General features: G+C 38.7%; 2 protein-coding genes across 2 annotated transcripts in view; one reads left to right on the top strand and one right to left on the bottom strand.

Annotated features, from left to right (window-relative positions):
- Nucleotides 1-6,464, bottom strand: part of TBC1D30 (TBC1 domain family member 30) — an 88,862-nt gene extending 82,398 nt beyond the window's left edge. Inside the window, exon 1 of the mRNA XM_019640548.1 lies at nucleotides 6,387-6,464. The gene's annotated coding sequence lies outside the window, so the exon portion shown is untranslated. The remainder of the gene's footprint in view (nucleotides 1-6,386) is intronic.
- A 119-nt stretch (nucleotides 6,465-6,583) lies between these two features.
- GNS (glucosamine (N-acetyl)-6-sulfatase) overlaps nucleotides 6,584-25,479 on the top strand; it is a 36,118-nt gene continuing 17,222 nt past the window's right edge. Inside the window, exons 1-9 of the mRNA XM_019640554.1 lie at nucleotides 6,584-6,928; nucleotides 11,878-11,937; nucleotides 15,035-15,241; nucleotides 17,332-17,397; nucleotides 17,836-17,934; nucleotides 19,544-19,711; nucleotides 21,348-21,430; nucleotides 22,603-22,721; nucleotides 24,476-24,579. Coding sequence (XP_019496099.1) covers nucleotides 6,734-6,928; nucleotides 11,878-11,937; nucleotides 15,035-15,241; nucleotides 17,332-17,397; nucleotides 17,836-17,934; nucleotides 19,544-19,711; nucleotides 21,348-21,430; nucleotides 22,603-22,721; nucleotides 24,476-24,579 — 1,101 coding nt within the window. The 5' untranslated portion in view covers nucleotides 6,584-6,733. The remainder of the gene's footprint in view (nucleotides 6,929-11,877; nucleotides 11,938-15,034; nucleotides 15,242-17,331; nucleotides 17,398-17,835; nucleotides 17,935-19,543; nucleotides 19,712-21,347; nucleotides 21,431-22,602; nucleotides 22,722-24,475; nucleotides 24,580-25,479) is intronic.

The raw sequence follows: 25,479 nt of genomic DNA, 5'->3' as shown, positions 1-25,479 counted from the left end.
ATGGCTTCCAGTAACATTGTTTTCCCCATAAAACCATTTTGTCAGCATTCCAGCGAGTTAAGTCATGTACATATTGTAATATATGCTGTTCTATGCAATCAGGGAGGAGTAGTCAGTCATTTGGACTTACCAGGAAGTTTATTTTAGGGTCAAATTCACAGCCTTGTTCTAATCTTTTTCTTTCTATTTTGTCAAATGGCTAAATGTTGTGCTTCCATAATGCTATCTTGTAAATCTCCAATTGCTTCAGCCAGTAGCATAGGTGCTTCCACTAGGGCTGAGATTAGGTCACTGCTTGGTCTTATAGTCTTTTTTTTAATTGACTGCACAGATAGACTAAATTGGGATTTCAAAAGAACCCCAAGTTGGCCAGTTTGAAATGTTCTGGATAACTATGGTTCAGCAAGATAGAAATTTGCGGGACAGGGGCTCATAATTTAAATATATTATAGCAGGAGTACTAAAGGTGGCTCTTCAGCAGCTGTTCCCTTAGAAAGTGAACTTCTCATTTTTCAAAGGAACAATTATTCACCGGGCAGGTTTTTTAAGTCCCATGGACAAAAACCTAGCATCAGAGGACAACCAAACAGAGCCCGAGCCTCAACCTAGGCAGACAGTTTGGGCCTAAGAATACCACAAGCAGATGGACTTTCATACCAGTAGAATGTAAGCTCCTAAAGGCAGGAATTTTTGTCTCTTTTGTGCAATTATGTATGTACTTTTATGCCCACTACGTGTAACAGACCTGTTACATTACTTTGGTTAATTATGCTACTAATAATAATCAGTAATTTGTTTGGGACTTTACTTTTAATATTTAAATAATTATACTAATTGTTTTATACCAGATATAAGGTCCAATTCTTCATTATATATATCAGGAACTAAGATGCACCTATCTCCAAGTTGAGTACAATGCTACAGACTGTGAATGTTTAAATTATTTCCAAACCTGTCTTGCCAATAACCTTCTGATGCCCATTATTTAAAACTACCTTAAAAAGACTCTCAACATTTTTTGTAATTTAATAGTTTTTCAGCATGTGTGGAGACATATGTAAAGACTGATATGCTATGATGACACCTTTAATTATTCTTGGAATCGCTGATTTGTAAAATATGGCAGTCAACCTTTTACTTTAATCCTTCAGGGATTACTCATTTTCAAGTCACAAGAGAAATGCGCAAGGTCATTGCTGGGTTTCAGCTTCTCCTTATGGTCGCTCTCTTTTGCTCTTTAATGTTGATGATTACAATTTATTTACATGCTTGGAATAAATGCACTCTCTATTTTCAATTTAATAACTATACGTGGAGATTATTTTTTTCAATCCAAAAAGTTGGGATGAGAGGTAAAAGTGGGGTTTTAGGACTTGTAAAAGCTATTAAGCCTTAGACAGACCTTAGGAAATGCATAGTAATACATAGTAGGCAGCCAATCAATAAGAGTTGTTAATGTTGAATGACATTTAAGTCATAAAATTTGAGTGCTTAGAGGAACTTTGGAGATCTTCTGATTACTGCTTAATTAATAATTATTACACTAGATTTCAAAGTGACAATAGTAAAAAAAAAGTTGTGATTGCTCAATGTATATCAGCTGGGCAACAAAATTCTGATCTCTCACCTGTACTCAAGTGACATTTTTTTTCAAGATTTTTATTGGGGAATTGGGGGGATGGGAACAGACAAGTTGCTGTTGTTTTGTTCTTCAGTCTAGTTGTGGAGGACGTTGCTTCACTGGCCCAAGTTGGCACCATCATATGAAGTTCCAGATATGCCAATTATTAAGGACGAAGACAATTTAAAATTAATTTTTCCTTATAATTGAAGATGCAGTGACAGAATGCATAAACAGGCACTTTGAATTATATAAAAGCTTGAAGCCACTTCAACTTTCTTGTGTACGCCTTTTACCAGTTACAGAAAATGTCAGAGGAAATAATTACAATGTAACTATTATACCAGTTATAATTTTTTAATTGCAAAATTATAATTTATGATTTACATTTAAAATTAAATTCATATCTAAATAAACTGACCTGTAGGGAGAGTCACACATTTTTAGAAAAATTGTTCCAGCTCTACATTGTTAAAACTGTTATTTTGAAATAATCAATCAAAATTTTGTTATACATTGTTATATAGCCTATAAAATACACTTAATAGCTCCAGTAACAATTACATTGGAAGAAAGATCCTCCTCAACATTTGATGTTATCAAAAATTATTGATCATTCATTTGCCAAGAACTGACATTGCTTTCAATTATATAAATTAAAAATGAAGTTGCTAAAAGTATACATTTTGATGGCCTAAGAAATAGATTTGCAGGAAAGCAAGAAAAATCATATAATAAATCAAGGTATCACAATAAGGAATTATTATTTATTGTATTATTATAAATTAACACCAAAAATTTTTTTTAGTTTGTAAGATGATCATGTTACTTATGTATCACTATAATCCCCCATTGCATTTTGTAAGTAATATGATATTTTTAAAAGAAAAGGGTTTATATTTTAGTACCTTCAGTGGCACTTTTTTCCTGTTTTTTTTTAAACAAAGGGTCCTGCATTGTTATTGCACTCTGGGCCCCATAGATTATGTAGCCAGCCCTGTCCGCTAAAGTGCTTTGCTGCTCCAGACTCCACTCAAAGTTGGCAGCTTTTCATGTCACTCAGTACACCCCGTTTATATGTGGGGGAGAGATATGTTCTAAGTGCATGTCTGAAACCAGGGATAGCACTAAACTCTCTATATACTGTTTTTTCCTATACGTGCACAGCTTTTCACTTAAAGGAAGCACTTTATGGCTTCTCTTTGGCATATCTGAATTGCCAGCATCACTACTCTTGTGTTCTCAGACTATTATTAAGTAAAATAAGGGTGACTTGAACACAAGCCCTGTGAAACCTCGACAGTCGATCTGATAACCAAGTTATTAACGGGCAGGGAGTGTATAGAGCGTGGATACGCTGGACAAAGGGATGATTCATGCCCCGTGTGGGGCAGAGGGTGGTGGTGCAAGATTTTATCAAGCTGCTCGTAACGGCATGCAATTTAAAACTTATGAACTGTTTATTTCTGGAATTCTCCATTTAATATTTTCTGACCATGGTTGACCGTGGGTAACTGAAACTGCAAAAAGTGAAACTGTGGAAAAGGGGGAACTACTCTGTATGGGCTGGGGGCTGGGGGCAGTTCTTGGGTAGAATGGGTTGCATACAGAATACAAAAAGGCCTACCAAGCACTGTGCTTCCTTCTTTGTAGTAAGAAATGCAAGATGCAGCAGTTTTTCTCTGAAGGGAATGTCCTGGCAGGTCCCTAAACCCCTAAAATCCTTTACTAAAGTCCCAAGTCCCTAAATTTTCACAAGGTCCATCTCCCACCTCCAGAGCACATGTGTCATATCAAAGATTCCAGCATGTCAGCTGCCCCTTGTTCATCCTGCATGAGCATTATGTCATCAATGTAATGGGTGGATGTGATGTTCTGTGGGATGCCCAGTCTAAATCTGTTGAAACTACATCATGACATATAATTATAGTAGGTGGGTTTTGTTTTGTTTCATTTTTAAATTTTTTAATTAGTTTCAGGTGTACAAAACAATGCAAGTTATACTTTTCACCCCTCACAAAGTGACAAGCCCCCTCCCCCAAACCACTGCCCCCCCGATATCATATATATCTATTACAATTCCATTGACTCCACTCCCCACACTATACTCCATATCCTGTGACTATATATATATATATATATATATATATTATAGTTGATATACAATATTATTCAACATCAGCTTCAGGTGTACAGTGCAGTGGTCAGGCCTCTACCCCATCCATGAAGTAGTCTCCCTAACAAGACATGTGTCCATCTGACACCCTACAAAATATTTACATTATTGACTATATTCCCCAAACTGTCTTTCATATCCCTATAGCAATATTGTAGTTTTATGCTGTCTAATCCCTTCCCCTTCTCCCTCATCCCCACCCCTCTCCCATCTAGCAACCATCAGTTTTTTTCTCTATATCTCTGAGACTATTTCTATTTGCTTTGCTTTTATTCAGTTCTTTAGATTCCACATATAAGTGAGATCATATGGTATTTGTCTTCCTCCGACTGACTTATTTCACTTAGCATAATGTTCTCTAGGTCCATCCATACCATTGCAAATGGTATGATTTCATCCTTTTTTATAGCTGAGTAATACTCCATTGTAGAAATGTACCAGTTTCTTAATCCAGTTGTCTACCTATGGGCATTTTGGTTGTTTCCAAGTCTTGGCTATTGTAAATAATGCTGCCATATACTAGGTGTTTTAACACACTGATTTGTTAATTACTTCATCTCTGTCATTTATTGTTTCTATTGACTAATTTTTCTCCTGGTTATTGGTCAGATTTTCCTGTTTGGGGGCCTGTGTCTTTACTGTTTTTATTGGATGCAGGACACTGTGAATTTCATATTGTGAGTATTTAGATTTTGTAGTCTTTCCTTAAAGATTGGGGACGTTGTTTTGGCAGGCAAGTTATGTTTCTTGCAGCTCAGCTTGATATTTTGAGACTGTATTTAAACTTTGTTATCATAGGTGTACAGTACTTTTCACTTGTAATAGTTTAGCTCTACTACTAAAATATAACCTTTCTGGGTTCTCGGATGAATGCCTCTTATGATTAAGAAAGACTTTCCCTCTGGCTGATTCTCAAACATCTCCAACTCCTTTGAGAATTATTACATCTTATTCATTCTTACCTTATGCCTTCACCCTATGCATGCACACCTTTTGTTCAACAAGGTCTGAAAAGTATTATCTATGCAGATTTATGGAGCTTTTAATCTACATAGCTTCCTCCTCTTTGGAACTTGCCCCACAACTTCCAGCTGCCTTAGCCTCCCCTAAACTTAATTTCTGTCCGCTCAACTCAACTTTGTTCTACATGGGATCCTTTCTGGCTCCCTTGTCAGAATGTACCTCCAGGTAGAAAACTGGAGCAACACATCCTTTTGGCATTTCAAAGTACTTCCACAATTATTTTTACCTTATAGTTGTTGACGACAAACATCCAGCCTAAGAGAAAACTTATAAGAGTTTATTTGAGCCAAACTGACAATTGCCGGGAAGCAAAATCTCAACGGATTGAGAAAATGCTCTGGAAAATGGCCGTTTTGCAACTTATTTTATACACTAGAATCAAAGGAGGAGGGTTACATGAAGTCCATTGGTTGTAGATTAAGGGGGTGGTAGAAAGCAAAGTGGGGAAATCTCTGGGATTGGATAAAAAGTAAAATAGACACACACTTCTTTTACATTGGTGGGTACAGCATAGTTAATAGCATTTTACAGCACATAGAGATAGTATTTGGGGAACAAGATAACAAGGGATTCTGTAGTTTCCTGCTCTGGTGTGGTGGGTTGTGCCCCCTGGGGGTCCAGAAAAAGAAATTACTCTGATATTGCAAGGGTATGTTATCTTAGATGCAAAAAAGACGGCAGACAGGCTTAGGGTAAAGATTGACCTTTGTCAAGGAAGCTACAGGCCAAGGATGTGACTTCCCGCCATGGCCCACCTTAGTTAAGAATTTTTATATTCACACCATCCTCTGTGGTTATTTTCAGTCTCCTGAGCTTGTCAGGTTTAACATGTGGCCCCTTTCCTGTCCACACATTATAGTGTTTTCACAAGTTTTGAAAGACTTTTTGTGTTCGATGGTCCAGCTTAGAGAAAATACACTTTGTTAGGAGCCAGGAGGTACAGCCTGTTGCTCTGAGTTGGGAATAAGGCTTGACCGTTCGTTCACCTTGCCAGGAATATTTGTTTTCATAGACTTCAGCAGAGGGGCATGGGAGAGCTGGGGCTAGAGCTACCACAGAAATGTCTGGAGGCCCAATTTCATGGAATTTTTCTCCTAAGGATTACTTAATAATGTGGCTGGGTGACCATGGTTCAGGGGCTTTGTTTTTGTTCAATGTGCACATACTTCAGTATCTCCTAAGAGGGCTTTCAAAAATTCACCAGGGAACATTAGGCTGCCAGGACATCCCGAAGTTGTTGCGTTTGTTGAAAGCCACTGTTAACGGCTGAGGAATAACATAACCAAGCCTGGAGTTGAGACCTGACTTGTAAGCCAGCTCCAAAATTTAATTGCTGAGTTGTAGAAAATTTTAAAATGATTAAATATAAAGGCCCTCAATTAGTGTTCGTTGATTTGGGGGAATTAAACATGGTCGAGCCCAGACTTTGCCCACCAGCTGATCTCACTTATCTGGTAAGTCTACTCCTGCTTTCCCTTAATCGCTGTTACCTGATTCTCCTCTCCTTTTCATCTTATCTTCCCTCCATTTTAATTTTTGCACCAAGTGCTCAGAAACAGATCTTACCACAACCCAGCCGGAGCTTGAGCCTGAGGTAAACGCGGGTGCCGCTTTCCGCCGGCTTCCTCGCCACTTGGGGGGCCACTTCCGGGTTCCCCTGCTGGCTGCTCCCGCCCACCCTCCCTTATTGGTCCGCAGCCCCACCGCCGCGGCCGCCCGTCACGTGGCCGCGCGGCGTGCCCCGCCCCCCTCCCCGGCTCACGTGATCGCGCCTGGGGAGAAAAACGCCTGACCCGCAACCCCCGGCCTTCACGGTACAGCCATTTCTTCCTGCGGCTCAGCGGCTACTCGCCCTTCAGCCTCTTGCGCGTCCCTCCGCACAGTACCGGGGTCCCCCCGGAGCCCTGTCCACTATGCGTCTCCTGCTTATGGTCCCTGGTGGGCCCCGGCGGCGCGCCCCCCGCCACCTGCCCTCCTGCAGCCCAGCGCTGCTGCTGCTGCTTCTCCTAGGCTGCTGCCTGGGGGTCCTCCCGGTGGCAGCGAGCTCTCAGAGGCCCAATGTGGTGCTGCTCCTCACCGACGACCAGGACGAAGTGCTCGGCGGCATGGTAACTCTTCTCTCTATTTCTGCCCCGCCCCTCCATCTCTGGGGCTGACTCTCTGGTTTCTTGCCCTTTTCCTGTCGCCACCCCGACTCCCTGAACTGGCTGCCTTGACCCTGGGCAGGTTTTGCTTTTACCAAGCCAGGCCCTTTATGCGGGTCTGAGGGGGCGCAGGAGTCTATGTCCTCTTCTTTCTTCGCTGCTCTTCAGGGTTGACACACGTACACCCACCACTCAGAGCTTCTAATTTGGATCTTACTGCTGCGGAGTTGGCGTTCATAGCTCAAGATAAACAGGTGGACGCCAGTGAGGGATGGGTTGACCTAATGAGGAGCAGGTGCTGGCTAAGACCATGCAAGTCTTGGTGGTTTTTCTTTGGGATTAGAGGATCAGAGGACAAGTCAAGCCCCTTCCGTGAGGACCTAGGAAACCTTTGTCCCTGTGTACAGTGTCTGGCTGATATGTATAAAATAAGTGCTGAAATGAACTAATCTGGAGGGTAGGTTTTCGAACTATTCAGGGTGTGCTTTGCCTCAAAAGAATCAAGAAAATCCAATTAGCTTAATTGAACACCTGGCTGATGCATTAGCTACTGTCGTTCCATGTTATATCAAATGGGTAGTTGTCCTGAAACTTCATTCTTTCCCAGAGTTAATTTTGCTTCCGTATCTTAGAGTTCTGACGTTTATGACCCTCAGAACATCAGTCAACCCCCTATTCATGGAGGCCCAGAAAGTGGCTCACCCAAGGCACGTAAATAGTTGCGGCAGTCAAGACAAAATCCTGACTAGTGCTCTGATCTTAGGTTGGTATTCCTTTTTTTAAGAACAAGTGCTTTGTTGCTTTCTTCCTTTCAGTTCTCTTTTTGCTTTCCGCTGAATGCTGAGATTATGAAAACACTTCAGGCAAGCCATTCCTACCTTTTACTGTGTGGTAACTAGTAGCCTATCTCAGTGTCCTTCATCCTGCTGATTTCAACTTATTAGTGAGGTGTGAAGTCAGTTTAGTGAGTAGCTACCAGCATTTTCACTTTCATATGGAATAGACTAGAAAATAAAATGTCTATGTGGTACATGTGATAAAGGTAAGCATATCCACACGTATATATTTCTGGGGTGTGCATTAAAATGTATTTCTTAGGGCTGTGTTCAGAATATGAGTCTTTTCTAGCTGATGTCTAAAATGCTTGCATTTTGACTCCGCACTTCCTGCCACATATGCCTCATTGCCTTTTAGTTTCTACTCAGCCACGTTGACATTGACGAGTCTTGACTTAATTGCCCTCCTGGATTTTATTTTTGTTTTTTCCACCATTCCAACAGTTATACCTCCTCACAAAACTCATTTAGAAAAAAAAAATCTTTTGTGTCCTTGAAAAATATTTTACCCAGAAATTAATAATCATTTAGTGACTAAAGCATAATTAAAAGGTAAAGCTTTCGCATATCTGTTGAAAACAAAATTCATCGCTTAAATATAAGGTGTGGTGTTCAGAATTTCGTTTCTTCAATTCTTGTAGACCACAGATGTGATCTGTGTACACGTATTTGAGGTTTCTTCCCCTTAGCATGTTAATCCTATTTGCTTCTCTAAACCATAGCAGGCTCTTTTTTATAGGTGTTTATACTTGACAGAAGAGCCCAAATTGAATGGAGGGAACACGTCAAATTCAGTGCTCCCAACTCTCTTGAGAATTCTTGCTTATCTTGTAGCCTTTTTGAGAATATTCTATGACTAGTTGTCAGATAGGACTTGAAGGGGAAATGCTAAGACAGTAACAGTATTTGAGATCCTACTTGGAGCCGGAGTGTGAGGTGTTTTATACCTGTGCTTCAGTTATCACAGGAGTCCTCTACTGTAGGTATTGTCCTTGTTTTAAAGAAGAGGAAACTGTAATTTAGAGGGCTTTAAGCACTTGGCCAAAGTTCATAGAGCTAATGAGGGGCGAAGACTGGTGTCTTATGATCTCAGAACCCCATGCTTTTTTTCTCCTATTGGAGAATACTGTGATCATACTGACTTACCCAGTGTCATTCCACATACCCACATGAGCATGGTTACTTATACCATAGATCAGAGATTCTTCAGGTGACATTCAGGGTCACCAGTGGGGTCATGAACTCCTTAATTTTACATGTAATACTTTATGTATATTATCTTCATTTTTGTGGAAAGAAGGAGGTCTCTGACCCCAAAAAATTACTAATTGCTGCTATAGTTGGCAAAATAAACAATAGTAAATCCCCCAGACTAACTCAGGTGAAAGGATTATAGCAATTTTATGATTGTGGTTTAATGGGGAATCTTTCATCTTTGAAATAGTCTTTTATGTGGCAGCATCATCTTGAATATTTCACTATATTTGTTGTAGGTATCATCTGGGATACTCCGTTTTTAGTTTTTTTTGCCCATGGAACTGTTCCTATCTATTTCTTGATTTTATTTGAATGTCATTATGATGTGATGGACAGATACACTGTTCTTCACAGAAGCACAGGTTGATCTTTTAAAAATCATTCAGAAAAAGTGACATTTGGTCAACATTTTAAGGAAGTGAGGGAAGAAGCCATAATGAAATGTAGGAGAACAATCGGTACATCATGTCTTTACATTGCTTAAAGCAAAATGACTTTCCATTGTTAAAAGAAAAGTTAACTATAGAATTATGAGAATTGTCAAAACTTTATTTCAGAGCAGTTATATGTGAGATCCAGGAAAGTAAATGAGTCCTTAGGTTTTTTATGGACGGGATTTTGCTTTGAATGAGTAACACATTTACCCATATGCGAATATAAGATTGGCTGCTTCTTAAAGAATGTTGTATGGCCTTAATCTCACCAGCCACCATTTTTGCTTAGATCTTAAGGATCCATGTTAGCATTCAGATTAGTATGGACATGCATACACATTTTCGGTAGTGTGGTTTCTTGTTTGGGACTTGTTTGATTAAGCACAGATTATGGTTATCACTTGTACGACTATTAGCCATCTAAAGGTTATGGTTCCTAATATAAATTTCTCACATTAAAAATCTGGACTCCTGTGCAGCCCTGCATCATCCTCTGGCTTCCACCTAACCCTCTGACCTTGTCTTATCCCACTCTCCCCTTACTGCACTGCTTCTGCCGCACCGTTTGCCTTTCTGCCCCCACACGTGCCTCTTCCCTTCTCTGGCAGCCTTTGTACTTGCTATTCACTTAGCCGATAAGCATCTTCTCCTGGACTTTTGCATGGCTGACTCATCGTGTGACTGTCAGTACTGAAGTGACCCCCTGAAAGAGACCATTCCTGACCACCCATTTAAAGTAGTTTCCCCCTTTCCTCCCACCACATGTAAGCACATCGTCCTTGCTTATTCCATTCGTAGCACTTCTCACTGCCCAAAATGATTGTTTCTTCACCTGTTAGTTGTTTAAGTCCCCAAGAGAACGAAGATTATTGGGACAAGGACCTTCTGTCTCTTGTCCACCATTGCCTAGATCAGTGTGTGGCACAAATTAAGTGTTTAACAAATGTGTTATAAGTACCAGTATAGTCTTAGTGTAAATCAGATACTCTTCAGTAGTTTCACATATTTACCCAACAATTTGAATTAAGTCCCATATAATCAACTCACGTGGCCCTTTCTCTCACACTTTGCATTCTCGCTTCACTGTGTCTTCACTGTAGCTCAGATTCTTCAACCAGTGTTCTATTCAGCCCAATATTCTTTACCTGTGGGTAGCACCCAGTGATGTTTTGTGGGAGGTAATGGCTGGTTGTATTGCTTCTAAAGGTTAGCAAAGACCTTATATACCTCTAGCATTTCCTTGGAACTTACTATCAATGTACTCCTGAAATTTATCAAAGCTCTTCTTAAGTTAGAATTCTTGTCCATTCGAGCTTATGGGCTCCTTAGGTTTTCTGCGATATATTGGGTTGTCCGAAAAGTCATGACGTATTTTTTCTGTGTTTTTCGTTGCAAAAAGGCATTATGACTTTTCCGAGAACCCAATGTATAAAACAATGGGGAAATGTCATACAGTTCTGAAAATGAGGCTCTTGTTAATATATATATATATTTATCTTTAAGGAATTATTATACAACAAAATACACTTAAAGCTGCATTCAGTGTGGTCTTAGATTTCACAGGTACTTGAGAATCATCGCGAACTGACTCATAATACAACTAAAATGAACCTCGTCAATGGTTCTTCCTTGCTGTCTGGAATCTGAATAAAGATTATTAATGTTCCTTTTATTTGTATTTAAATGACCATCTTCATACAAATTTATCCTCATTCAAGGATGTGATATTGTTTTTTATATTTGTCAGGGTCTTAGATTTTGAACAAAAGCTAAAAAGCAAAGATATAAACAAAGTAATTTCTGACTAGTCTTTTGCTTGACAGGGTTGTGTGTACACCTGTTTGCCACCTGGTTCAAGTCCTTACCTGAGGTCATTTGTCTAGTATAGAGGGCCATGAACTTATAGTTGAAAAGTGTGCATCTGGGCTTTACCACTGAATGTCTGATATTTGAGTCAGTCTCTTTTTTTATGATAAAGGTCAGTCCTTTTATATGGTTTCCCATATCTTGCTTCTAAAAATGAATTAATAGAGATAGTTCTTTCTGCCCTATATAAGCGGGCTGGTGATAAATGAGAAAGGGGCACAAAATTTCATTACATTGCAATCAGCATTGCTAGAATAATGCCTCAGCTATGAACTTTACCTTCCTGCAGTCATGATCCCCTGAACTTTTGCATAGGAAAGAACTGAGTAGCAAAACCTGTTTGCTTCATCTCCAGAATCACTCTCTTGGCTGTATCTTCATGTCAGATGGAGCTGATCAGTTGGGAATAAACGGTTGAGATAAGATGCAAAAAGCATGAATTTTGGTCTGTGTGTTATAAAAATAAACTATAGTTTATTGGAAGAAATTGTTAAACAGATAATAATTATGTACTTTACAGACACCACTAAAGAAAACCAAGGCTCTCATTGGAGACATGGGGATGACTTTCGCCAGTGCTGTAAGTTTTGAAGCTAATATAATTTTGTTAGACTGCAATTGTGTTTATGTTCTAAGAAGACACACTCTCTTTGGGGTAGTCTGTAGTGTTATCTGTGTGGGGTTTTTTCCTAGTTAAATGCCTGATCTGAAGGAGGGTCTTTATTTAATGTGATATAAATTCTATTAATTGAAATATTACTTCCTATCAATTGAAGATTAACTACAGGTATTTTCTAAGCCAGTCTGATTTACAACTCAGAACTAGAGAATTTTATTTCAAACCTGACTGTTTGTGGTTTGAAAATGGATTGTAAGAACCAAATAACATTCATGCTGTGTAAACTGTTCCATGGTAAAAGCTTGCAGGCCACTTTACAAAGCCCCATTAACCCTCATAGCCAAACCTAACAAAGATAATAGCAACGAAACAAAACCAACAATAAATATATGTGTGTGTATATGTGTATACATATACGGAGGGTGCCAAAAAAATGTATACACATTTTAAGAAAGGGAAAAACTATTAAAATTGTAATAATATATACCATAACAAAAGATGAATACACGGTCATGTGTATACATTTTTTTGGCACCCCGAGTATATGTAATATAAAGCAAATATATGTATATAAACATAGATGCAAAGACTCAAAATACTAACAAATCTAAGAACCATGCACATACCCGCGTAAGTGGTAGCCTAGCTTAGTATCAGGAAATCATTCAACAGCATAGTATTATGCTTAAGAGCACCGACTCGAGCCGGATCTGGTTTGGAGTGCTCTCTGCCTCTCTTCTAGCTATGTGACCTTGGGCAAGTTATTAACCTTTCTGTCCCTTCTTTTCCACTTCTGTCAGTGGGGCTATTAAAACCTATCTCAGGGTTTTTGTGAGGTTAAGTTAACTGATACATATAAAGCAAGCACTTATATCAGTGCCTGACTTACAGTAAGCACAGTCTTCCCTTGGTGTCTGTGAGGGATTGGTTCCAGGACCACCCCCACCCCGGCAGATACCAGATCTGTGGATGTTGAAGTCTCTTAAATAAAATGACATAGTATTTGCATTTAATCTAGGCACATTCTCCTGTATACTTTAAATCATCTCTAGATTACTTATAATACCTAATACAATGTAAATACTATGGAAATAGTTGTTAGACTGTATTGTTTAGGGAATAATGACAAGGAAAACAGCCTGTACATGTTCACTACAGATGCAGCCATATCATGGACCTAACCGCGTAGTTCACATTAGCAACAATGTAACTCCCCTCCCCCCAATCTTTTCAACGCGCGACTGGTTAAATCTGTGAATATGGAACCCACAGATACAGAGGGGCGACTGTACTACATAATGGTGGTTATGCTGTCCTCTAACATGGTGTCAGTAGTTGAAAGAAAGATAAGTATAGTTCATCTCAATAGAGGCTTGGAACTCCTCTGAAATTAGCATCCTTTCCTGGTAATTTATTAAACTATTGGAAGAATACATCCTAATAATGAACACTTCAAACAAATAGCACACCTTATAGCTCAGGTGAAAGTCTTGGGTCACTGCTGTTCAGGACGAGAAAAGGGCATCATACTTCTCACTTAATGTTGTTCTCAACTGTCTAGTTGTTGGCATAAGTCGTAGGAAATTAAGAGGCAAAACTATTGGAAAAAGACAAAATGATTATTTCTACTTGTTTGGATTTTCTACCTAGAAAGCACAGGAGAATTGTTGGGAAAAAAATTGAATAGAATTTAGTAAGGTAGAAATGAAAAAATAAAACTTTCTTCCGTATAACCAGAGAAATACGGGGTGAAAAGATGCCATTCATATAGCGGGAAAATATAGACTGGTGGTGGCCAGTAATGGTTACTTAAGATCTATGTAAAGACCTAAATAAAGCTACAGAAAGTTGTGAGTGATATAATAAAAATGCTTAATATGAAGATATGCACATCATTTCCTGTGGGAAGACACAAGATTATAAAATGTTTATTCTAACAGAACCCCAGTAAGATTTTTTTATGCTGAATTAAGTGATTCCAGAGTTATCTGGAATAATAACTAGGTTAGAAAAATCAGAGTAATTTTTTTAAAGGAAGAAATTGCTCTACTGGATACTAAACTGTAATATGAAGATACAGTAAACAGTGTGGGTATTGGCCAAAAAATACGTCAGGAAACAAAAAAGGGAAAGAATTAAAAGAATTGCCAATGTAAAAATTATAAAAGTCAAATATCTAACAAAATTAAAAGGCAAAAGTAAAAAATGGGAAGTATCTGTACCATGACTGAATCCTTCCTTAACTCAAATTTTATGTAACAAGAGGCCAACAGCCTGGGAAGAAAAAATGCACAAAGCACATGAACACACCATTCGCATAAACACAGTTGGTCAATATGCTTGTGGAGAAGGTTCCTCCTCACCAGTATTTAAAAATGTCAAATCCAATTTCAAAGGCCAAATAAATGCTCAGAATTTAAAAGGGATAATATGTAATTTTGGCAAGGGTGTGCTCAAGTGAGCATTCCTTCCTTGCTGTTACAGGTATAAACTAGTCTTAACTTCTATAAAGTGACGTGGCAATGTGTATTAAGGGTTATACAAATACTGTTGGGTAGAATGTGGTAAATCTATTGACGACAGTTGCTAACAGGAACATAATTAGAGTAGGAAAATAAAAAATCTGTGTCCCATGTACAAGGTGATATAGGAAATATATAAAGCCACAGGTCAGCTTGAAAATGACCCTCTACTTCTTAGCTACATTACATTCAAGTAGTAGTCTAGTTTTGGTTAAAACCTAGCTCCCACCATGCTGTGCTCCTTGCATATAAACACTTCTTTGGCAGGTGAGATTGGAATAACTGTTACGTTATCCTGCAGAAAGAAACCAGCTGAAAAAGAAATCTGTTCTCTTGGTTTGTTTTATCTGTTTTACTGCCTCCACTATGGGACTTAAAGCAGCTCAGAAGCGTGTTGTGTGTAAAGAAAATCTATTCCATGGGAAACTAGAAATTTGAAGTTACTTTTGAGCAGCTTTCTTTATTCTCACTAGAAATGATGAGAAATCCATCTTTCTTGTGTAACTATGTCCTTTTTGCTTCTGTTTCCTTTGTAGTATGTGCCAAGCGCTCTTTGCTGCCCAAGCCGAGCCAGTATCCTGACAGGGAAGTACCCACATAATCATCACGTTGTTAACAACACTTTAGAGGGGAACTGCAGTAGTAAGTCTTGGCAGAAGACCCAAGAACCTTATACTTTCCCAGCAATCCTCAGATCAATGTGTGGTTATCAAACCTTTTTTGCAGGGAAATACTTAAATGAGGTATGTTGAATGGTCTAATTATTCCTTTTTTAAAAAAAAACCAGCTTTTAAAATATGAATTCACGTTAATTGTTTTTTAGTTAGTATCTATGAAACCATGTTAAAGGGTTTTTGGTATGTGTTCTTACTTGATCTGCCTGTTAAGTAAGAACTTACTTACAGGAACGTATTTACATGATTTGGGTACTATAATTATTCTTTTCAATAGTCTTGGGAGCATTTATTTTAAAATTGTACTAGGACTGCTGCTGTCTGATGCACCTTCCCCTTTTCCTCAAGAATTCTGCTTGTCATGTGACTGTCATGGTATCTTTGTTTCCATTTCCCCTTTATTAGGATCAGAGTGAAGAATTTTTTTCCTCTTTGTATCTTTCCTGAATTATAACAACTTAATGCTTAACCCATTTTCTAATCTGAAAAGTGGAACGAAATGTGAAGAGGTCAGTGATAAAGAGAAAGCACCCAGAGCATTGGCCATTCAGGCGGTTACAGCATATGGCTGAGTGGTTGGTGTGCGAGCTTTAATGGAGAGATAACTCACTGTGACCTGCTGTGGCCGGATGTTTGCAGGCCTCACGTCACCACATTGGCCTTAGCTTTTAGTCAGAGTTCAAGCTGAAAAGAAGTATCATATGTGAGAGTGTTTGGAGTTATCTCTCATAGTACAACTGGGGATGCAGGACAGAGAGATGATATACGTTTTCTTATACTTTGTGGTTGCTAGAGATCTTAATTCATCTGATCTGAAATTTATTTTCCTCTTCTCCTCCTCCCCACAATCATTAGGGGAATTTTCAACCTTGTGGGTTTAAAGGAAGATGAGTCCATTTGAAAGGAATCATGAGAAATAAGTGTGGATACAAGGTTATTGGGTTAAGGCTATGGGTCATAAAAAGAACTTAGACTTGCATATTAAATATCATCTAACATGTATACAAAACTAGGAGAAATCTTTAAAATACCAAAATTTAATTCTTGGATTAAATTCTGCCTTGAAAACTCAGTATTAAACCTTGTCAAGATAAATGGAATGAGTCTGTGGTCTCTTCACTTATTCATCTCATCAGGTAAGTTGAGCTCCAAAAGTAAATTTCATCAGCAGGACAACTGAAGTTATAGGCTGAAAGCTCATAGATTATTTTCACTATTGTTAATTATGAGTCAGTTGAACAATTCAGTCTATGCCATCTGTAGCTCAGAAAATGAGCCCTGTAGCCTAAGCCATGTGGATTTTTTCTCTAAAGGGCCAGAAGGAAATAGTTTAGGCTTTCAGACCATATGTCTTTGTTGTGACTATTTAACTCTGCTATTGTAGCATGAAAGCAGCCATAGACATGACATAAACCAACAGCTGTGCTCCAATAAAACTTTATCATTCATGAAATTTCAATTTTACATGACTGTCACATGTCACAAAATATTCCTCTTTTAAATGGTGTTTATGTTTTTTTTTTTTTTTTTAAAGATTGGGGAAGGGGAACAGACAAGTTGCTGTCCTTTTGTTCTTCAATCTAGTTGTGGAGGACGTTGCTTTACTGGCCCACTATCATTGCGCTCTTCCGGCGTGAGGCAGTTGCTCACCGGCCAATGGACAGCAGCTCACACCCACTGCCAGCCAGCCCCACTGCAGCCTACGCTGTTGCCAGCGACTCATGGCAGCCCAGCTCCAGGTCGAGCTGTTGTTCACCATCTTAGCTGTAGAGGGCACAGCATCACTGGCCCTCGTGTGGGATCTGAATCGGGGCCCTGCTGCTCAGAGCTGGCGTCCCAAGCCAACTCCTAATCAGCGTGCCACTCGGCCGGCCTGGGGTTTATGTTTTTTTTAGTGGTTGGAAAACAGTCTTAGCTTGCTGGCCATACCAAACAGTTGGCAGGCTAGATTTGGCCCACTGATCGTAGTTTGCCGACTCCTGCTTCAGAAGTTTCTAAGATTATAGTGTTCTTTACTTTTTGCTGGTTTATGTGTTTGGAAGAAGTGAGCACCTACCATGTTTCAGGGACTGATCTAAAAAGATGCTAAAAGTCTCCTATTTGTTTGTGGTGTTGTTGTGTCAAAGGACTTCTGACATGCTGTATGTCTTGCTTTTCAGTATGGAGCTCCGGATGCAGGAGGACTAAAGCACATTCCTGTGGGATGGAGTTACTGGTATGCCTTGGTGAGTGATGATTGAAGTCAGTGACAGTTATGCATAGTCCTACAGATGCATTGTATCATTACATTCTCATTTAGCTCTGACATTGACGTAACTTGTTTGCTTTTAAGATTGGCTGTTTATCTCCTTCAAGGGTCTTTTGGTTTGTGAGTCACTCCTTTGGGGGATGTTTTTCCTGCATTACACAAGGTTTAGCAACATTTTTCCATTCTACCAGGTCCACTCCTGTTTTTTATTTTTAAACAAGTGGGACATATTATTGAAACTATGTTAGTAGTTAATAAAACCTAAAATTTAATTCAATATTGACTTGAGTAATTACGTTTTTGAAAAAATATGTTATCACTATTTAAACAGAGTATAGGTTAGCCTAATAGGGTTTCTGACTTTCATTTTGTGTGCTGACCTCATAACAAATTTTACTTTTCCTCTCTTTAATAGGAAAAGAATTCTAAATACTATAATTATACCCTGTCTATCAATGGGGAGACACGGAAACATGGTGAAAACTACAGCGTGGACTACCTGACTGATGTTTTGGTGAGTTACAGAAGCCCTGGCCTTGCAGGTTTGGCTCACACTTGATTAAAGACTCTGCCTAGGAAACCTTTAGTTGTATTTGTTCATGTTGGGTAATGTGAATGAATAATAAATAACTTGACCTAACTGACAAAGAATATTTCCAACTGATTAAAAACTCCTGAGTGGGGGAAGGGGGTTGTCACTTTGCTATTGCACTGTTACATACCTGAAACTAATTACAAAACAAACAAACACTCCTGAGAGTATTTGTTTGTATATAAGCCAGGCTCAGATCTAATATTCCTGAAATTCCAGCAACAAATCCTTTTCCAAAGACTAGTCTCTAAGATTATGGATATTACTTTGAAGAGGTTTTACTTTGTAAGGGCTCCTACTCTTGACCCCAGCTTTACTCACAAGCTACAAGACGGCAGCTTCATCCTGAGGGGGGTGGGTAGGGATGTGCGAGTTCCGCAGGCATTGTGTATTCATATATAAAACAGACTGAAATTAGGTGAATTTGGGACTTCCCTTCTGTCTAAGGTGTTTCTAACGACAACCATTTATTCACCAAATGTTTCAGCACTCATTATAGAAGGTGTTCAGCAGTCAATGAAACAAAATCTTTGATTCTGTATGAGGTAACTTTTTAGTGGCTGCTTTTATTTATACATGTGTATATGTACATACACATTCATTTTTAGTCTTACTAGATGGTGATCAGTTAGAAAAATGAGGCGGACTATGGGGTTTACTTAGGTAACATTTAAGCAAACTCCTGAAGGAGGTGAGAGTGAGCTGCACAGATCAGGGGAAAGAGTGCCACAGACAGAGGAAACGAAAAGTGAGGGCACTGAGACAGGAGTGTGCCTGGCGTGATGGAGAAACCACAGGTTTCTGACAAGGCTAAAGTAAGTTGGTGGGCAGGGTGGTGATAGGAAACTGCTACAGTCAGTATCTTTCAAGTTTAGTGTTGGGAATAAATGAAGATACAAATCAACTCGAACAGTGTTCGTTTTGGCAGCACATATACTAAATCAACCAGAACAATTAAAAACATTACATGTATGTGGGATGCTTCCGTTTTCATATGGTATCTCTAGATAAGCAAATAAAAGATGTAAGTCCATATAAATTAAAGCCCTGGTGTGATTTATTTGGATTTAGTATTACTGATTTAGCTTAGCCACTTTAGCCGGCATAATTTATCATCTCTACTCTACATATTCTTGTAAGATTAAGATAACTTAATCCACCTTTCCCATTATTATGAGTTAGATTGACTCTTTATATTCTTTAAGGCATCAAATGTATGCACTCTTAAGCTAACATGGCCAAATTACTATTTCTTTTTTATGGGAGGCATAACATTTTTTAGATCGTATAAATTCATCACAATCTTAATTGCTTTCTTAAGAAGGTGTGCTTTTCAATTTTTTATCACAAGTATTGCCTAAAAGCCAAATATTTGTTCCAACAGCATGTTTGCAAATGACTGTGACATCGATTGTGTGCTAAGATTGGTTAAAAGCTAATATGACCCTGTACCTTCTGTTCACCAGAGAATGTATATCAAATCCTCAACTATTGGGTAGGATAGGAGATGACAAATCTTTGTATATGTCAGGCTAATGTCTCCTTGGATTTCCTGGATTACAAGTCCAACTCGCAACCGTTCTTCATGATGATCTCCACTCCAGCGCCTCATTCACCTTGGACTGCCGCACCTCAGTACCAGAAGACCTTCCAGAACGTCTTTGCACCAAGGAACAAGAACTTCAACATCCATGGAACGGTACCTTCCCTAATCCTTGTACTAAGCCATACTCGATAGTTAACTGTGTCATATACTTGTTAGGAAGCCTCTTAGCCATGTACAATAGTTGGTTTTCCTTCCAGATCTTTTAAAGGTAATTACACCCGTCTCTGGTACAATAGATGGTATAAACTTGCTTCAGAAGTGCAGATAAGGTTCCTGCCACATATCCATTGAGCAGCTGGAGAGTCCACAGGGAATGTTAAAGAGATGCCATCTTTCTTGACTGCAGGCTCTCCTGATAACCTCTGTGCTGGCTCACCTCTGCCTGGCAGTGCCTGAGACATGTCCCTTGGGGCTGAACTGGGCCTGCAGCAGCCTCCTCTGGGTGGCCTTCACCAGGCCTGCAGCATAGGAAGAAGAGGGGCGATGCAGTATGATATGATTGGGCAGGGAAGTTGAATGGAGAAATGAGGACATATAATTAAGGGCACCATCTAAATATTTGCCTCAAATACCAGTTATCCTTCCCTTGGCACAGGGGATTGGCATTTCACTCGTCCAAATGCAGAGCCCTCTACTGCCTCATACCTGTTATCCAGACATCTTAGTTACTTATGAGGTGGTGGAAAGAATGAGCCTTGGAGTTAAACTCAGCATTACTACTTTCTAGCTAAGCAACTTGACCATGAGCAAGATGATAACTTCCATTTTTCTGTATAAAGTAGAGATCCTAATCTGCCATGCAACTGCTGTATGGATTAAAGTACATAGAAACATTTAGCATATTGCCTGGACTATTGTAAGCATGTGCTTATTAAGTATGATTTTAAAGCTGAGTGAACTGAGAGTTTTAAACTAGAGGGCCATCTCAAATTGTGTTCCAAAAGAAATTGATAGAAGTTCCCATGATCGAGAAAGTTTACAAACTTTTGGTTATAAAAGTCACTGTGCTACAGGATTTCTCAAACATACTAAAGAACACTTTGAAGGTCACAGTTTGAGAGATAGCAGCTTAGGGTTTTAAGAATAGGGAAGAAGGAAATAATGACTGGTGTATGGGAAAATTTTTTTATTTTTTATGTTTTTGGAATTCTTATTTTTTTTTAATTGTGACTTTTATTTACATGAGAAGAACCCTTCAGATTTGGACTTTAAGTTTTAGGAAATTGCTATGATGAGATTTTTCCCAAGGTTTAGGATGATCGATATCTTGGGGAAGAAAATAGAGGGCAATAAAATGTTAACTTATTAGGCAAAACTTAGAGGAAGGTAAAGTTTAATACTGACTCTTTTGTAGCTTGGGTAATAGACCCAAAGCATAGACTCAGAGTCTAAATTATAAATTTAATCTCCTTTTAGCCAGTAGTTTCCAAATATTTTTCACTAACTCTCTAATGCTTATTAATGCTGCTGACAAAGGAGCTCAGGCCTTCTGCCATTAGGGATGTGGTAGGAAGAATCTAAAGAATGAGTAATGATCTACAGGAAGTTTTTGGGGGAACATGGGAGGGGAATAAGGAGGAGGGAAAGTCTGAAGTTGCTTAAACAAGTTCTAGTTAGTTCCTTTGTGCCAAAGTGTAAAATGATCCTTTTCATTGTCTACTCTAGTAGTTTATTTGACTTCAGTGACTTGATGACTTGGTGTTAACATTTTCTTTCTTTTAAATTTTAGAACAAGCACTGGTTAATTAGGCAAGCCAAGACCCCAATGACTAATTCTTCAATACAGTTTTTAGATAATGCATTTAGGAAAAGGTAAGAGCTGCTACCTTCTCAATCTGGGTGATCTTCGAAGACCCTCCACATCAGCCTATGAATAGGGGACTGTACCAGGTAGTTATTCTTGAGACAAAATTGGAGGGTATCAAGTTGATGGGAGAGACTTTCATGGTGGGTCTGCTGCCTCAGGTGCCGACAGATTCCTTTACATTCAGGTGTGTGAAGTGGCCTTTGGACCCCAGGACTAATTAATTCATGTTTATGACCCGTTATAAACATATTGCAAACTGGAGCCATTTGATTAAAAATAAATTTTCTACATCTAAAGAAAAGGTTGCTTTATTGGAGATCAGTACTCCCCATATGTACATAAGATTGAAAGGCTTAGACTAGAGCAAAATATTTACCTCTGCTGTTTGGAATTTTCAAGAAGTTTTTTTAAAACAATTTTTTAAAATCCATTACTTTCTCTTAAGGTGTATATAGTTTAGACCAGGGGTTGGCAAACTTATTCTGTAAAAGGGCAGATAGTAAATAATTATAGGTTTGCAGATCATATGGTCTGTTGCAGCTGCTCAGCTCTGTTATTGGAACGCAAAAGCAGTTCTAGGCAATATGTGAATGAATGAGCATGGCTGGGTTCCAATAAAACTTTATGTGTATATAAAAACAGACAGTGAGTTGTCATTTAATGGGTACACAGTTTCAGATTTGCAAAAGTTCTGCGAATCTGTTTCACTATGTGAATATACTTAATACTACTGACCTGTACACTTAAAAATAAGATGGTAAATTTCCTGTTACGTGTTTTGGTTTTTTTTAACCACAATTTAAAAACAAAACAGGCAGTTAGCAAGCTTTGGCCCATGGCTATAGTTTGCCGATCCCTAGATTAGACCATTCAACACTGTTGTGGCCCAGATGTATCTGAATTAATCTGTATTAATCTGTACTGAATTGACAACTTTCCCTTCTAATTGTCTCTACTCTCATCACCAGTGATAATAAATAATAAAGCTAACTGGTTCTAAAAAGCCTCATTTTTTTGGAAACAGTTAAATTTGGAATGAGCTATGTTCTAAATTTTTCTGTCTTTGAAATGAGGGGTCTGAGGAAAGGAAATTTGGGATTTGAGCTTTTGGGGAGAGTGGTTTTGAGGTTTTGCGCCATCGTCTCTGAGGTCCCATTGCCACCCTCTTTACATCCAGGTGGCAAACTCTACTCTCAGTTGATGACCTTGTGGAGAAACTGGTCAAGAGATTGGAGTTCAATGGGGAGCTCAACAACACTTACATCTTTTATACCTCAGACAATGGCTATCACACAGGTAAGGGGCATGGCTGGGTTTTCCTGTGACTTCGGTGAGGTGCTTTTCCTTTTTCATGCGACCAATAGCCCTGGCAGGGAGCTCTAGTCTTTCTATAGCAGTGGAGAGGTTAGAGGAAGGGCCTTACCCTAAGGACCCCTCTGGTTGGAGGGCCAACTCATTCCCACATGGAGGGACCACGTTTTATTATTTGCTACATCATATGCTAAATTACATGATATTCTACGAGTCAGGAATAGAGAGAGCTTGATGGGCTGGAGGAATGGTTTATGAAGGAGGTAAGAAATTGAACTAGATTTCAAGGAGAAGTACACCTTAAAGAATAAGGGGTAAGCCATTTTACACAGGATGACCAAGAGAAGGTTGTCTTTGGGGATGGGGGGATTTTTTATTTATTTCTTTGCAAAATTGTAAAATTGGTTTTTTTGATGTGTGTGTGCGCGGGAGGAAGGGAGGGCGTGTCTTTGATTTATTTTTTGTTTTTCATATTGCAGTGAGCCAGCCTCATGTCCTTGACTTGCATCCTTTCTCCTTGAACTTTTCTGTGGTTAAAAACCAGTGTTTTTAACTACATTCCCCACCTATAAACTTCAGTGGAACTAACCTGAGGCTTGCTTGGGAGCAGATTGATTGGGCATTTCATGCATTTTTCTGAATATTTTAAGGCACTCAAAGTATAGACTAGTAAAATAACCTCCATTATCCAGCTTTGATTTTCAGCTGTATATGGCTGGGTCTTTTGAATTTTTCCTACCTTCCCCATGTTTTTCTTTTTTAGCAAGAAGGTTTTGAAGAAACTCCAGATGTTGTGATTCCACACACCCATACTTGATTGTGCATCTTACTAGTTTATTATGTGTGATGATCTAGATGAAGTCCACACACTACTTTAGATTTTTTGGGTCCTAAAGCTGTCATTTGCCACTGATTTATTGGAAAAAATGGTCTTGTGTCTTTTAGAATATCTCACATTCTGGATTTGGCTAATTGCTGCCTCATATTGTCTTAACTTGTTTGTTTATACTCAGCATTCCCTATAGATTAGTGGTTAAGGTCTAGAGTCTTAATAGAAATTTACATTTTCAGCAAGAATGCTTTCTTGTTGATGCTGTGTACCTCCTGTTGTATCACTTCATGATGCCCATGGTGCCTGCTTGCCCCACTTTAGGGATGCTAGTGTTGATTGATGGTTCATGTGGTATCAGCCTGAGCCCATCCTGTGAACCTTATGTGGCTAAAGGTTCCACTGGTGATTGTTGCTTAAAAATCCATTATTCCCTCAAAAATTGCAAAATGCTGACTTCATAACTCCTTCCTTTTGTATTAATTAGCTGGAATTCCTTAGAGAAGAACTTCCTGCATCAACTTTTTGGTTATCTTGTAATGCAGTTTATTCAGGAAACACCAAAAGGACAAAACGTTTTTGTCCCTTAGCAATTTTTAGAATAACCTCGTTCAATTATGATCAGGTTGAATATCATACATAAATTGTATGTTTGTGTTTCAGTACTTTCCTGTCATTCTTTTTGCTGAATTTGTGCTTAGACCAGGGCATCCACCTAGACATTTATTTAAAGAAGATGAACTCATCGTTTCCTGCCTTATTAGTAATAAGACACCCTGGCAGATTTTTAAGCTTCCTATTAAAACACCATAATTAGTAGAACAAAGTTGTTTTGTTTTTACTGTTGATTAAATGAATGAGTGGCACTTCTGTCTTGGCTCCATCTTTACCCTATGCATTTTGTTTTCAGGACAGTTTTCTTTGCCAATAGACAAAAGGCAGCTGTATGAGTTTGATATCAAAGTTCCACTGTTGGTTCGAGGACCTGGGATCAAACCAAATCAGATAAGCAAGGTAGGTGCCTGACAAGACGATGCTGTTTATAGGTAGCACTTGCCTGAGAAAAGAAGGCGACTCCTGAGAGGAGGCTGATTAGATTCTTCTCCTGTGAGGATGAAGGCTGATTGGCTTAAGATCTTGTAAGTGTATTTATAAGCCTTGGAAACAGTGACTTTTTAAAAATTCCTGGCTACCCCCTATTAACTGTACCCCACCTCCAATGTGTGTGTGTGTGTGTGTGTGTGTGTGTGTGTGTGTGTGTATGTGTATGTATCATATAAAGAACATGAATAGCTTTTGTTTGTCTTTTTAAATTTATTTTAAATTATAGTTGACATATAGTATTAGTTTCAGATGTGCAACATAGCGATTAGACATTTATATACCTTACGAAGTGACCACCACAATAAGTCTAGTACCCATCTGATACTGTACATAGTTATTACAGTCTTACTATATTCCCTGTGCTGTACTTTACATCCTGGTGACCAAGTTTATAACTGGCAATTTTTACTTGTTAATCCCCTTCACCTTTGTTGCCCCTCCCCTTATCACTCTCTTATCTGGCAAGCATCAGTTGATTCTCCATATCTATGAGTTTGTTTTTGCTTTGATTTTTTGTTCGTTTATTTTGTGTTTTAGATTCCATATATAACTGAAACCATACGGTATTTGTCTTTGACTTATTTCACTTAGCCTAATGCCTTATAGGTCCACCCATGTTGTTGCAAATGGCAAGGTTTCTTTTTTTATGGCTGAGTAATATTCCATTGTATATATGTACCACCTCTTCTTTATTCATATATTGATGGACATAAAGTGAACATACAGGTGCATATATCTTTTAAAATTAGTGTTTTAGATTTCTGTGGATAAATACCCAGAAGTGGGATTCCTGGTCATATAATAGTTCTA

This window comes from Hipposideros armiger, unplaced genomic scaffold (genome assembly GCF_001890085.2).
Source record: "Hipposideros armiger isolate ML-2016 unplaced genomic scaffold, ASM189008v1 scaffold_51, whole genome shotgun sequence".
Lineage (NCBI taxonomy): Eukaryota > Metazoa > Chordata > Mammalia > Chiroptera > Hipposideridae > Hipposideros > Hipposideros armiger.
The sequence above is the reverse complement of the archived record's forward strand: the minus strand, read 5'-3'. Positions and strand labels throughout refer to the sequence as shown.